Raw genomic sequence first — 16,159 nt, 5'->3', positions numbered from 1 at the left:
TTATTAATCCTGATTAGATTTGATCATCTGTTTGCCTGGAACAGAAACTTAGCATGTTCAAAGGTCTTTGACACTAAATGATAAAAGTTTTAGAATATGACTAAAATATGTAGTGTTTTTAAAAATGTCTTGGTGTTCATTTTACACAGGAACAATTATCAAAAGAAAAAAATGCAGTCTGTTTGAAGATGTCTTCTGTCCTATACAAAGTTAAGACAACAGGGAATTATTCAATATAATTTAATAAATTTGCTCAGAAACTCAAATAAGTTCCTTTCTTTTCAGCTGATCGCTATTTGTTTTTACCGCCACATATTTTGATGTGTCTACAAACTCATCATGTATATTTATGGATCACATTTTGCAAGACCCATCATGTATTTAACGTTTGTGTTGCCATCTAAACCAGTGAAAAAGCCTAAAGTCTGCCCTGCTGTTGGGACAGAGTTTCTGAACCCAAAACCATCAAAAGTTTGATGCACTGCACAGTCTGATCACTTCAAAGTGGATAAAAATTTTTAATGATCAGATAATAATGCTATATATAATTAACAATTTTATAATAAATAATAAACTAAGGAAGGTAAGTTGAACTTCGGTGCTGTTGGAGTTTAGTTAAGCATTCAGCATGCTGAGGTTGTCAGGATTCAGGTTGGAGTGAGGGTTCTTTTCAGAGACGAGCTACGCGGAGGAGTTTGACAGCTTGACGCACCTGCTGGGGATTCCGGTAATCTGCGGCTGCCTTCTTAAGAAGCGGAGGAACCACCAGCTATCGCTCGATGGTTACCACTTGTTGGTCAGACTCAGCCTTATGGTCTCAAAGCCAAAGTCAAGTATTGTCAGTTATTCATGTCCTTTCTCTCTGTTACCTCACAGACCGCGATCACGTTCCGGGAGCCAAGCCTGGATCTTCACTGGTTGGGCGCGTCTCGCTGGTTGATTCCACCAAGCCGTTCCGAACCGCTGCTGTTTCGGACTCCGGACCTACCTGAACCCTCGTTCCCCTTCAGAAGCCCTTCCTTTTCCTGAACAGTCTTTACTGATTAAAGACTATCATTTTGCAGAAAAGTTTAATCCTTTGTGCGCGCCTGCATGTGGGCAAGGAAACTAAAATCCAGCATGACAGAGGTGAATAACTATCAGTACAGATGGGATTGGTGCATATATATATAAATTTCACTGTCAAGTGACATACGTCGCAGGTTGTTGGCATTCAAAGGCCTTCGTGTCTCCATACTTTCATTCCTCTGAGGCTCTCTGTGCATCGGCTCGTACGGTTGTCTGTCCACAACTCTGAGTCCTATATTGTGATCGTTTGAGCCAATTTTGTCAGTCTCAATACCCTCCCAGGCTTTCTTCCAAGTTAGGTGTGAGGGTTGTGCATTATCACTTACACAGCATCATTTTTGTAGCTGGAACGGCGATCTGGAGGCCCTGTATGTGCAGACACGAACATATTAGCAGACACGTCCCTCCGGATATTTTGGTCTGTTTTTTTTTTTCTTTTCTCCTCTGATCTCTCTTTCAAGCATAACATTTTCAGCTTTGCTCAACATTTGTCGATTTATGTCTCTGCAGCCTCCTCTCTGAAACAAACAAAAAACACTAACAAATGCCAGGAGTGATCTATGAAACAACTCTGCGTCAGGATTTGCCGCTGCAATTACTTTAGGAATGCTCTCATAAAACACCCTTTTTTGTTTCACAGGCTCAAGTAAGAGTTTATAAGGGAAGAAGCAACAATCTGTCAAACCTTAAGGACTGTCCTGCTGACCATGAGCTGCTATAACTCTGTGAAATTAAAGAAAAAAAAAATCTTGAGATATTTACACTTTTATTTTACGCTAAAATGGCCACAAACAAAAATTAAGTGCACACGTTCCACTTTGTTATAGTTGTTATAGTTTATGAGTCTGGGAGGGTCTTTGGTGGTTCCAGAGCGCGAGAACCAATTCTCTGTATTCAGGAGGAATAGTTTGGGTCAGACTGTTGAAACCTGAAAACACTTGGCGGTTTTCAAATGTCCTGTTTGCAGTACAAACTGCAGAGATAAGCAGAAGGTAACTGAAAGTGTTATTGAATGATGAATACAAAGTAAGCAAAAGGAACTAAGAGGACTAAACCCAACAGCACAATGAATGGAAACACTGGAATAAATTAAGAAGCTAAAGACAAATTAATAAGCTTATATTAACAATAATGAGGACAAAATATTGAGTACTGCAACACATAAAATAAAGTTTGTGTTTAGCTGATAAAACATGTTTTGCTACATGTGCTGTGCAGTGTTATTAACATTGCATTCTTCTTGAAAGTAAATACAAAATAAAATGGTCTCATAGGGTGATTTTGGAGACAAAAGGACAATCTCAGTCTTTAAAGCCGTCATTGTAAGCTTTCATTGATTCCAAACATGTCAGATAAAATGACAATTATCCCAAACAGTGAAAAAATTTGAAAAATAAAATAAAAATAAAGCTGGATTCCAGCAGTTTGACTTGCTCGCTTAAGAAATCCAGCAGAGGAAAAAAAAAAAAAAGGAAAAAAAGGTCAACCTGCATATATAGGTACGCTGTGTCTTTACTTAACATTCATGGCTACATTTGAGAGAAAATTCATGACTGATTGCTATAATGAGAGATAAGAGAAAATAATGTGCATATTACCGGAGAACACAGGAAAAGGTGGCAATCAGGATGATTCACCCTCCGCTTTTGGCATTTTTCACCGTCTTTTTCTTTGTCGCACGTCCCATCACTCGGACCGCTCAGACATCATTCTGGCACAATGCCCTTGACATTTTCAGTTTGCCTCGGCTTTTTTCCACAGCGCTCACTTTTTCTGCTGAGTCTTGTCTTCAGTAATACATGCTCATATGTACTAACCCCCCCACACACACCACCATCCCACGAGTCTTCTTTGAAAATCCATTGTTTAGATTTAGAATACAGAAAATCATAAGGTCAAAGTTGTAAAAACACCAATCTCAAAAATGCATCAATATCATATGGATTTCTGTTCAAACTGAGCAGAAAACATTTAATTTTTGAACAGATATTTTTGATCAAAAGCAGAACTTTGTAAAATATTAAACTTGCTGAATATAAAAATCTTGATTCGTTCCTTTTTTGTTCCATGTTTTACGAGCTGAAACAGATTAGCTCGAAATCTGTGTGTCACGCAGAATTTGCTGGCTGATCCTTTGGATTTTGAGTGCAGTTTCCACTGGTCTGCATGGTCAGTGAACGCACCACGGCAAAGAGGTAAATAAACAACAGCACAATAAGCAATCCTCTGACAGACATTTTATTGAAGGCGGTCAGGTAGACATTGCTTATGACAATATTAGCATACCTTAAAGTTAATGATCACTCATATATTTTTTCATTATCTCAATCTGAATCACATGATCTAAATTTTTCACATTGACAGATTCTCAGTAAATAAAACTTTAGAGACAAGAGAGCGCCCAGAGGAGCTTTAATCTCACACATGTGAGCAACATTGCCTTGCTTCTTAAAAATCTGTGAAGGATCCACGGGCGATCTGTGTCATTCTTTTAAAATAAATTATGACAATGTTTCTTTGAACGAGAGATTTACTTCCTCTTTCCCCGCAGACTACTGAGAACATCTAAAATCACCTACGATTAATATACATAACAATATGAGCTGTGGGTTTTACATTGATATGGTTGAATTATAATGTTGCAAAAAATAAAACCAGTTTGAAGTCATTAGCGTTCTCGCTCTACAACAGTACAACCTAAAATTTGTGGTAAAGTAACACTTCGCAGAGTCTTCTTGTGTGTATTGTGGCCTAAAACGACTGATTTTAGGGCACCTTTTACGAAAAGTTGCGACCAAAGGTGACCCTTTTTTTATGGTCTTGAAAAAAAATTGAAATTGCTGCACATAATGTTCCCTTTGAAGTCTTCAAAAGGATAAAGCAGAGGAATCGCTGCGGTCGTATGTTAATATTTTTGATATTTGCTGGAGTCTCACTTCCTGTATGAAGGTATCAGTCTGAATGAGCAGCAGAAAATGCCTCAGTAGAAAATTTCTGCTGCGTTTCTAGAGGTTTTTTAAAAATCTTTTCTGCTTCCTTTGATTTCATTTAAAAAAGTTTTTATCTAACTGAGTTTTCATTCTTCGCTAACAACCTTCATACTGATGCTATACTGTGTGAGACCAGTTAATGCTCAAGTATGATGCGTTCTCTCTTAGAGGGTGTTTATTTTGCATTAACTCACTGATTAACAACCAGATCGACTGTGAAATCCGTCTCTGTCCTGAATAAGTGTTATTATCAACAAGATCTTTAATGTAGCCATAAATCGCTGAAGAACCGTTTTGAGTTTGCGTCTCAAAAATTGACGAAAACCACAAATCAGAAAGTGACGGATCTTTATCAATGGAATCGTTGTATTTCCCAGTTTTCTCGGGACAGTTTTCTCGAGAAAGCGAACCGTTTTCTCGGGACGGGGACTCTTCCATGTGTTGGTTACTGAATTTCGCCACCGTCTTGCAGCTCATTAGGACATATTTTATGTTTCTGCATACGCAGCATTTCATAATGCTGTAAAAAGACACAGACACCCCAGGAGCAAACTACAGGATGCTTTGAACACCAGACAGAGATTTAAAGATGTACAAGAGCGTCTCCCCCTTCTCCCCTTTGTTGCTGCAGAGTAGCAGGAACCTGCAGTCTAATTCCTCTTATGAAAGTAACTGCAGCCTCAAAAAAAAAAAAAAAAAAATCTACAGCTTCTGCATGCTTGCTGCACTGCAGCTTCCACACATCCTCAGCTTAACCAGCATCCTGGAAAACCCTGCAGCATACAGCCAGAAAACTTAAACGTTTGCAAGCAAATTAATAAATCTGAACAAGCGTGGAGAAAACTGTGGCGTTATTATTGAGTGTGGACGCTGAAGCCTCTCCAGAGGAGGACAGGAAGCAGGCTGCGGTTGAGGTTTGTTTTTGTGATGAAGACCCTCGCTGTCCTGCCGTCGGCACGCAACAAGGATTGTGGCCATGCAGGGCGGAAAGTGTGGAGAAGCCTGCCGCTGAGAGTGCACAAAGCCCTGCGGCTCAGTGACACCATCAGTGCCAAGGGCTAATATGATAAAAATAGTACTGCAGGAATTAAACAGCAGCAATAAGAGGAAAATATACAGAAAGCATCTTACTGAGCTACAGACGCAGCAAGATACTGACAGCACAAGCAACCACTAACAGAGAGAATAAACAGAGCTTTAAAGTAACTGGTGCATACAAGGTAAACACAAGCAGTCTCTATGCGTTTATATGCCTGCAAGTATTCTTTAAATACTAAATTAACTTTTTTTAAATTATTTTTTAGAACCACAAACTCTAAAGGGGCAGTATTTTACAGACTCAGTCTCATTTCATAACACAATCAAGTGACAATGTTTACTTCAGCTCTTATAAAAAGTGTTGTACATAGATCAAATATGACTTAAAAGAAATCTGACATCATAACTTAACGCCTGGAAATTGGGCCTCTGTCTCTTTAAGAAACTCCGGCTCTTTCTGAAACTCCGCCTTCAGGAAGTCATCGCAACATGGCTCCTCTGTTAACCCTTTAATGTCATTTTTACCAGCGTTTCTCCAAGAAGCAGCGAATGAAGAGCTCAGCTGATGCGAAGTTTCACCAAGTGTCTGCTAATTGCTGCTTGCTAGTCTTAAGGAGCTGAGCGGGGGAGTCAGTTTTACAGTATACTGTCCCTTTGAAGTACTTTACTGAGATTTTACGTGATAAAGCAACAGGAAGTAGGAAATGTTTGTGAAGTGGAAGGAATATGAAATATGGCTTTCGAAATGTGTTACAAATGAAAATCATTCAGGAGCAGTAAATGTGCGACTCAATTGTGTCTGCTGACACAATTGTTGAAAGTCTGGATGTGGAAACAAAATGTTTTACCTTAAAATAAAACAAACAATTTTACTGGGAAATTGGGAGATGTTTTGTTTTATATCAAGGTCTTTTCCAAACATTTTTGAATAATCTTTGCTTTTGTGAGTGATCTCTTGAGTTGGACAAAATATATTCAGACCCCTTTCTGTATTCTTGGCACCAGGGAAATTAAGATAACGACCATCGTAATCACTGCAACTGATTTCCATTTTAGGCAGCTCCAGTTCCTCTATAACACCAAGGTTATAGGGAAATATAAGAAGAGCATTAAAATATGTTTTTATCTTTTCTTCCATGAGCAGTAATTCTTTTCTTCTTTTTTAAAAAAGTCTTTAGAGTCTTATTTTAGCGATTAGCACAGTTCTTGCGCATTGGCAAGAAGAAAGTCTCTGTTACATCTCTGTGTGTTTCCCAGGGAATCAAGAAGCCAAAACGATTATTAAAAGTTTTTGGTGAGCCTTTGACAGTCAGTTTGTACATTTGTTCAATAATTATAGAAGACCAGAATGTGTAAGCACAGCTTAATACTTTGACATCAGAGTCTCCTGGATCTGACCTCTGACCTTTTTTTTACAGGACTGTTGCATCAAAATAAACACCTAAGATTATAGTCTTTCAGGACTGCTTTTCAGATTTCTCCTTTGACAGATTTTCTCCACTGTACCTGAAATCTTTAGTGACCTCATGCTGATAAAAAACGAATGAAAAGCAATTTATTGATCCTGGGAGAAAGGACATCTTTATTTTTACTAGACCCTGTGGGATGTTCTTTTAGTGCACAGTCATGTTACAGACCTGTAGATTATTAACATTGGAGGCAAGAAACAGAATGCTCAAGAATGCAGCTTTTAACAAAAGAAAATATTGCAAGGATATAAACATTTAAATGTTTAAGTTTCTCCACTCCTCATCGGCTCTCAGAATGACAGAATAATAATCTGATGATGAGAGTCGGACAAGGAGAAAAATTCATTCTGAAAAAATAAATTACAATTTCTCAATCTTGCATTATTTTTGTAGATTTGCCAAGTTTCCTCTATGCCTTCAAGGTGAGTATTTTTCATGGTAGCTTGTAATGAACGACCTTCTGTTTCCCAGGGGTATAAATATGGCAACACGCAGGTTGACAACACAAATATCTCACTGTTTCCCAGTTAAAAGCGACATTAATCCAGCTTTTGATGATGGCTGACAATGGCTGCCCTCTTTTTTTTTTATAACACACACTTTCCCTCATCCCACAGATGCAGCATTAGTCAGATTACCGACGTGCTGCTCTCCATCATTTATATGATCCCTACTTCCTCTGATTCGAGAGATCGGATGCAGCGACAGAAAGCAGAGCGGGTCAAACAGAAACACACCGTCTTCTTCTGTCACTCTGTCTCCTCTGCTTTATCACTTCTTCTTCTTCCAACTCTGACAAGTTTGCCCTCATCCTCCACTTGCTGTTATCCATCCTCCTTTCTGCTCTTCACACTCTCCTCTCTCATTTCCAGTCCCATTTCGTTGTTGTCACGCACATTCCCGTACACACACACACACACACACGCCGCCACGTTGTGCATCCAAACTCCGGCTCCCATGCCGACACTCCTCAGCATCTCAGGTGATCGCATCGCAAACACGCCCACGCCACGCATCACATCAGTCCTGGTTTCAGGTTCATGCCGTGAAATGCGCCGGGACATAAAAATATATGCAGGCTCCCAGTAGCCGGGCAGGCCGGTTGAATTTGATACGGTTCTCAGCACCAGATGGGTCTGAGGAACAGTTCCATCTGATGAATAATAGATCATCTACCTGTATTAAAGTGAATCGATGCCTGCTTGTCATAATGAATGTTTTAATGGGCCGGAGTGACAGATCTGGGGCACAGCTAAAGGTAACTCCTTATTTGTCCCTTTTTGTTTTCCTCGGCTTCCTTTGAAGGCCAGTGACCCGCTTTTATTCACACGCTTTTTCTTCTTAGTTTTTTGCCGCAAAGTTTTATATAATCTACAAATTCTTTGGAAATTTTATGCATTTCCACCATTTTGCCTGTCGTATAGCTTGCTGTTTGTCTTTTATGAATATTTAACTCCTGGACTGTGTGTGCTCCCCACTAGCTCTGGCTCTTTGCCCCTCGCTTATGAGCTGTCCAGGACACCGAGGGCCAGCCAAAAACGCTCTCCCTCCGCGCGAGGGCCATCACCTCGGAAACGCTGCCAGCCCGGCCTCAGGCACGCGCCGTACGTCCTGTGCATTTAAGACGAATAACTTATCAAAATCAGCAGCCCTCTACTGTAAGCTCAGTGAGTCATTCAGCGACTCCGGCGTTACATTGTGACAGGAAAATGTACGCATGCTCTCGACGCCAGGAAGGAACCGATGGCTGCGGATGTGAGGGAGAGAGCGACAGGGAAGGACGAATACACAGTCCGGCTTTAAGTGGACACAATTTATTCTGTTATGGTTCAAACGCAGGAGCCAAAACGGAACAATGAGCAATTGATTTATTACCAGTGACACAATAAATGATATTGCCCATTTTTTGTTTAGTGTGTCTGCGTGTGCGTCCAGGTGTTTGTAATCCCTGGGGACCATTTTCTTGACACATGCTATGTTGTGGGGACCGAAACCTGGTCCCCACAAGGGGAAACGCTGTTTTTACTGCGGGGTTAAATTTAGGACTAAGGTGTGCATTGACTTCTGGTTAGGATTAGGATTAGGTATGTAATCGTTAGGGTTAGGATTAGGGTAAGGTTTAGGCTGTAGAAATGAATGAAAGTCAATGGAAAGTCCCCACAAAGATAGCCACGCAAACACGTGTGTGTGTGTGTGTGTGTGTGGGTGTGCACTTGTCTTCTCGCAACCACAGTGTATTTGATCACCAGTTTTAGTTATATACCAACACAAAATAAGAAATTAAAACACTGTTTTCTTTTTTGTCCCGTCTTTACAAATAAAAATAAAAATCGGGATTCGAATTTATATTGATCCCCCTTTATTTTGATGCTCCCAAAAAGACTAAAATCTAGAGCACCAAATTTCCCTCAGAGGCCATAAATAATTAACAGAGTTCACCGGTGTGTAATTTAATCTCAGCACAAATCCCAGCTGTTCTGTGGAGGCCTCAGAGGTTTGTTAGAGAACATTAGAGAAGAAAAAAGAAACGACATGAAGACCAAGGAACACGTCAGAGAGGTCAGCGATGGAGGTGCAGAGATGTTTACACATCCTACCGAGGGCTGTTCAATCCACGATGTCACAACCTTTAGCTGTTTATGCCATAAAATAGTCTTAATAAAAGTAAAAAATACCATAAAAACAATATGTAAAAGAAGACGCTTCGAGCTGGTGAGACCAAGACGTTGGTTTCCAGAACACGTGAGGTGGAAAACCATCAACCTAGAAGTCCCATCCCCACTGTTAAGCACAGTGGTGGCAACATCATGATGCGAGGACACTTTTCCGTAGCTGGGACAGGAAAGTTGCTCACGGAGATAAACACAGACCTCAACACAGAGACAAAGCAAAACTGCAGTGATTAAAGTCAAAGTGTGTTGATGTGCCTGAATGGCCCAGTCAAAGTCCAGACAAAATTGCAATTGGAAAAAAGTAATAATATTTGAAATGTGATGGTTGCAGATGCTCTCAAACCAATCTGAGTGTGCCTAGGTGATGTCGCAGAGAGGGAGCGGGGAAAAAATGTGGAAAAATGCTTCCAGCCACATATAAACAGGTCAGAAGTAAACGGCACCTTTAAGATTTTTATTCATTAATCCCCCTTCACATTTCCTCATTTTGCAAGATTCAAATCAAACACATTGAAGTTTTTGGTTATTAAACTTTCAACTTAAAAGGTGTTGAATACTTTTACAAAACACTGCAGACCTTTTTATTTGGACTAAGTTCCATCCTCTTGTTTTTTGGCCACTTTTTTACCCTCTTACTGTTTGTTTCCCCACAGACAGACAACCGAAAGCAGCTGCCAGCCTCACCGTCCCGAAACTAAACTTTTGACTTTGGTGACTGTCAGAACATGTCAACTTGGAAAAAAAAAAAAAAAAAAAAAAAAAAGAAGAAAAATCTCACAGAAACACACTAAACCTGCATCAATTGTTGCAAATTTTATTTAGGTTCAAGGGGCAAATGTTGAGCAAGACCTAGTTGTCTCCCGGAGAAGACATGAGCCGTTCTCTCCGTTCAAACCATTCAGAGGAACACTGAGACTGCAGTTTGTTTAGTTCTTCAAGCCATTTCATGACACTACAAAAAAAAAAAAAAAAAAAACGCATCTCGGTGGTTGTTTTTCTCATGCCGCTCTGTGACACCCGGTGACACATTTTCAGCAGTGCGTCACACCTTTCTCTTTGAAATTTGATCAAACTGCAGGATTTTCAGCTAACTCCGTGTTTCTTTAACTGCACTGACTGAACAGGCGTTTTTTTGATTTTCATCATTTTTTCCACTTGGCTCCATAACAAAAGCAAACAGGCTCAGCAAGAGGAGGAAGAGTTGCTCTTCAAGATCACATTTCGTCTCTGTTTTTCTGAGAAAGATAATCAATTTTAAAACCAATTTTAGACACGGAGAGAGTCGTAAGAGCTTCACCTCTCAAAACAGGAAGTGCATCATCCTTACACAGATTAAGACATGCTCTCCAGATTCTCAAATCTCACCTGCCTGTTGTAGACAAAAATCCAAAACAGGCACAGTATTCAAAACACCTTTTGCTCATGGGTTATGAATCAGATCAAATCTGAAATGCTTTGATTAAATTTTGATTATTTTTCTGAAAGGGTAATTCGCTAAATCAAGACCGACTTGCCTTTTTTAAGTCCTGGGTAGGGTGCCGGTTTACAGCGTCTCTACATTTCTGCTCTCAGAAAACATTTCTTCTAACTTCCTCCACCTCCTTGGATAAATTGAAGCCTGAGTTCAGCATTGCCTCAGCAAAACTTCATTTTCAGCTGCAGTCCGGTTGTTGCTACCGATTTTTTTCTTTTTCTTTAACATAGTCGCTGGTTTTGAAATGCGTTAAAACTGACCTGATGTAATATTTCGCGATTCCGACTTTTATAAATTCCCTTGCTGTTTCCAGCGCTGGCTTGGACAACAAGTCATTTAATTAAAATGTAGCATTGAAAAATAAAATAGGCCTGTAACCAGACTAAACATAAAGTTTATTAAGATTTCAGGAACAAAATTCCCAAATCAACTGCAAGTAGCACAAACTCAAAAACGTTCCATCTAGCAAACAAATATTTTATTTTCATTTATTAATTTTTTTATTGTGCGCACTGACATGTTAAACTCTCTGCCACAAATCATATGTGATATCATATCATATGGGACAGCATCGGCTGTTTAAGCCCGATTCTCTAATTGTATATATTAAAAAAAAAACGTTCTTGGAGCAATTTAGCATTTCTATTTCATAATCAATAATCTTATTGGTAACGTCCTCCAGTAATCACTAGTAATGCACATACTATTTAATTTGATTTGTAGAAATGTTTTTTCCCCAAACAATTTTATGAAACCAAAGGTTAAAATCTGCAGCTGCAGTGGAAACAACACACAACATTCAATAGCAGCTCAACAAAGTTAAACTGTCTTCTTACACCTGTAGACATTCAATATTTTCCCACTAAATAGAAAAGAAGGTTCAATACAGAATATGCTGAATCAGAAACATTTTTTAAAAATACTTTTTTTTTTTTTAATGGCATAATAATAATCACAGAAGTGACACGTTGACCCTCTCCCGATTCCCACCGCTGCCCTCAAATTGAAACAAAATGTGACCAAAACACGAATCCATGTGTGAAATATGAGCCACGCCATCAGCAGCAAAACAAAGTGATTGTTTTTGAGTTTTGAACCCACAAACGTCCACCGCTGTACGCACCTGATTCACATTCACACTGAGAGATGGACACAGCTGCAATCTGGGGACGTCAGACTCACATCCCTGCAGGTAGACCGCGAGGCTTTCATGGCAGAGGAAACGCCGACGGTTCCAACACGGAGCTGCTCATTCGACCGCCGTGTCCCACGTTTATTTTACAGTCATTTATGAGTGCCGTGTACGTATGCGGGCTTGTCTTTGTGAGACTTTATTCATACATGCATCCTGGTCATGGATGCATGTATGACTGAACATACCATTCATGATGAATGGTATGTTCATTCTGAACCTATGAAGGAAACCAAACAGTTTAAACAAACAAAATTTTAGGTTGTATAAAGCTTCAATATAAAGCATAAAGCCCTTGTATAAATCAAGGGCTTTGTAGAAAATGTCTACAAGAAAGTCAAACCTGTTTTGTTTTTTTTATTATTATCTGTCCTTTCAAAGTACCAAAGCGAGTCATGTTCATGCATGTGAAGCTATGAGGCATTCATAAACAAACCTACACAAGCTGCTCAGTCAGAATATTAACTCTGATTTTGAGAAATAGAACATCAGGCTACAGAAATAAGTGAGCTCTCTGTTTATGTGCAACACTTTTTCAGAGTCTAGCTCAGCTGAAGGTGGATAACAACTTTAGGGACTCTTTGCCAGGAGGAGTGCTTCCTCTCAAGCACCTCATTTCACCCCAGATCCCCTCAGCTCGCACACCGATTAGCACTCTGACACACACACCCACCCACCCCCACCCCCACATGCAGAAACACCCACATCCACACACACTGCTCTTCATCAGATCGTCAGTGTCCATCTTTTTCAAGCTCCATCATTAACCATTTGGACTGAAGGGTCACAGAGCACCTGGTTTATGTGCAGTGTGTGTTTGGCTAATACCTACTCACAGACACTGATGAGCCTTTGTGGATTCGTCTCCGTGTGCGTTTGTGTATCCAGAAAGGGATTGTGTTGAGAAATGGAAAAAAACAAAAAAAATAGTACAAGAAGGACATCATCGTCCCTTAAACAGCGACTCTGCCCTCAGGCTTCCTATAGGCACCGAGTTATCTTTGATGAACACATCAGCTATAAAAAGCACCACACATATTGTTACGAGTCCTGACCTTAGCTCACCTGCTTTGGATTAAAATTTACAGACAGCTTGTCTCGCCAAAAACCCGCTAAACCCTTATTGAGTAGTGAAGGGCAGCTTGAGGGGAGTGTGTTGCAGGAAGCATGGTAAAAAAAATCTTCAGACTTTCTCAATTGGACTTACTTTGATTAGGCCAGTGTTTCCCAATTCCAGTCCTCGGGGCCCCCCTGGCTGCATGTTTTAGATGTGCCTCTATACCAGAACAGCTGATTCAAATGATTGCATGACATCTTCTGCAGCCACCAAGTACTGCAGGAGCCTGTTAATCACCCAAAGATTCAATCCAGGTGTGTGGCAGAAGGGAAACACCTAAAACATGCAGGCCGGGGGGCCCCGAGGACTGGAATTGGGAACCACTGGATTAGGCCATTCCCCAAAAAAACAAAACAAAAAAACGAATATGTTTTTACCTAATCAGTTCCGTTACTCTGTATTGTCGTCGTACTTGTCCGCTCAAGGCTTATGTAGCCTCGTATGGTTTAATTCCAGAAATGTTCCAACCGTCTGACCGGCGTTCATGTTTAAAAAAAAACATCCACACAGCCTGCTGCTGCCACCAGGAGCATCTTCCTCTACAAAAAGTGCTTTGTAGAGGCCAACACACTGACAAGACGTCCTACTTCCACATGCATGACGTGTTCCCCTTATAGTTTGAGTCAAACTTTCAATGGCCCTTTTTAGTGACTACAGTTCAACTAATGCAATTTGTTGCCACTCACAAAATGCATAACAAAGGACAGACTTGTTGAATTCATATCTATCCACAAGTAAGGCTTTTTTTTTGCCTGGATTGTAAGTTTAGGTGCCTGGCCACGTCTTGGTAGGTTCAGACTTGTGCTTAAGTTGTGCTCCATGAGAAATTACGAGTTTGGGATATTGTTCTCTTAAACTCCTCCACAGTTTTCTTCCTGACCTGCCTGCTGCGTTCCTGGACTTTGATGCAGTTTGCTCTTTAATTATGAGCCAGCTGGGCTCTATTAGCTGACTTTAAGAGGACGCCAGATGCACTGGATTTTGCTTAGAGATGTCAGAGTAAAGGTGTAAAGAAAATTACTACAATAATCATGTCCCCAATAATAATTCTTGCAAGGCTGTTTAGACACAAAGAGGATGTGCATGCACATTCACAAAATGCATAAAGAGCAAAGATGCCATTCATTAGTAGCTAAATTAATAGAACTCTGATTATCTGAGTGAAAGTGTCGATAATAAATATTAAGAGCACAGGGGTGCTTTGGCTTATAGATTTATATTTACTCTCCAAGCCAGAAAAAGGAAAAGATGCCACATAGAGGCATTTTCAACAAATAATGCATAAGATATTTTATGTTGGAATGTCTCATACAATAAATAAATAAAAATAACTTGATATGCATGAGGGCTGGGCATTTATTGTATCATTTATCATGACAAGTTACCTATGATAGAAATTTTGCATTTATGATAAATTAAAATGAATGATGTTTAAAAATCTCCCAAAACTGTCCTGGCAGGATCAATAGCGTTACCTTTTGTTCCGCTGTTTGTTCAATAATAATACAGTTACCACGTGCAGCTCAGTGATTAAAACACACACACTTCTTGGACGGGTGGATCAAAATTGGGGATTTCACGAGCATGTTTGTGTTTTTAACACTGGTACTGCTGTGACACACAGTCACAGTCATACAATTACCTAAAAGGGTAGTAATAAATACTCCTCCCCCTGTAGACTGTCCCCCCCAAAAAACAAAAAAACTCGCGAACATCGAAAACTTTAAGTCCATATCGCCAACCGCTACATCGATCAACAATGATTGCTGAAAACTGCCTGATCTGGCAGGTTTTGACCGAGCTCACCTTGGAACTTGAATCCCTCTATCTGCACCCACAGGCAGAGGTCCTCGGTGTCACAATCGCACCTCCACGGGTTCCCGCTGAGGCCCAGAGAGCGCAGAGCGGGCAGGGCGATCAGACTGCTGATGTTCAAGACCGTCAGGTTGTTCCGACTCACGTCCAGGACCTGCAGAGCAAAGTTCTCCGAAAAGGCGTCCGGGTGGATCTCCCCCAGATTCGGATTGTCCGTCAACCGGAGCATCACCAGGGAAGCCAGGGGCCCGAATGTCCGGTCCTCAATCTGCAGCAGCGTGTTGAAAGACAAGTCCAAGTAAGCGAGTTTCCGCAAGTTCCCGAAAGTAGACTCTGAGATTTCTGTCAGCGAGTTGTTGCTACAATCGAGATAGACCAGGTCGGACAGGTAGTTGAGCTGAAGGGGCGGCAGGTCCGCGATGCGGTTGTTGGAGAGGATGAGCTGCCGGGTCGCCAGGGGCAGGTCGTTGGGGAACAGCGTGAGATCCTGCCCGGCGCACTGGACCACCAGCTGGTCGTCGCACACGCATCCGTCAGGGCAGCCGGCTGTGAGCGCCGGAGAGGGGGCCACCCCCATCACGAAGATAAAGAGGAAGAGAAGCCGGAGGGAATGGGCGCTGGGCTCGGGCAAGAAACGCATGACGAGGCCGCCCAGGGCGTCATGAACTCGGGCTGAGCTGGACCAGCACTCCCCGGCGGCGCTTCCCGGGCATCCTGCATGAGTCTGGGGAGCGGGGAGAGAGGAGAGAAGCCTGCGCTGGGAGTCCAGCCGTCGCTGCCTGACAGCCTGTCTGGTGTTTCTATCCAGCCTCTCTTTCTCTCTTGGACAGACTGTCGGTCAGTCAGTCAGTCACACGCACGCCGGCGCGCCGCCACGAGGCATTATCAGAAGGTGACCGGAGAGACTTTGTCCCACCTGAGGACCACAAAACAGCGGGACGTCGCCAAAAACTTCCTCCGAGTCTCATCTTCTGGCATCAGCCGTCTCCGACAGAGTGCATTGTTTGACTAGTTTCCAAACAAATGCCACGACTTGCAGAAATCGGCTGAAACCCTGAATGTTGCAGACTACTTTTGCGCAACCTCCCTTTTGTTGTCGTTTGTCTTTTTATCTTCGCCTGTCAGGTGTGTGCGACGCTGTCCAGCAAATAAAAGCCGATTTCCCCACCTCTCCTCGGAGATCGGTGCGTCCTTCCCCGGTGTGACCGCGGCGCTCTGCTGCGCTGTACTGATGCTCTGTCTGCCGCTCAGCGCGCCCCACTGCGCTCCCCTCCTCATCCTCCTCCTCTGCATATACGCGCTCAAACCGCAGCTACACAAGCAT

The 16,159-nt window shown here is 41.6% G+C and overlaps 1 protein-coding gene across 1 annotated transcript in view; it reads right to left on the bottom strand.

Annotated features, from left to right (window-relative positions):
* LOC122838396 (leucine-rich repeat-containing protein 52-like) overlaps window positions 1-16,157 on the bottom strand; it is a 29,888-nt gene extending 13,731 nt beyond the window's left edge. The window contains exon 1 of the mRNA XM_044129021.1: window positions 14,827-16,157. Within this exon, the coding sequence (XP_043984956.1) occupies window positions 14,827-15,475 (649 nt within the window). The 5' untranslated portion in view covers window positions 15,476-16,157. The remainder of the gene's footprint in view (window positions 1-14,826) is intronic.
* Window positions 16,158-16,159: the final 2 nt, after the last annotated feature.

Source organism: Gambusia affinis, linkage group LG10 (genome assembly GCF_019740435.1).
Source record: "Gambusia affinis linkage group LG10, SWU_Gaff_1.0, whole genome shotgun sequence".
Classification (NCBI taxonomy): Eukaryota; Metazoa; Chordata; class Actinopteri; order Cyprinodontiformes; family Poeciliidae; genus Gambusia; species Gambusia affinis.
Note: the sequence above shows the minus strand (reverse complement) of the source record. Positions and strands in the feature narration are given on the sequence as shown.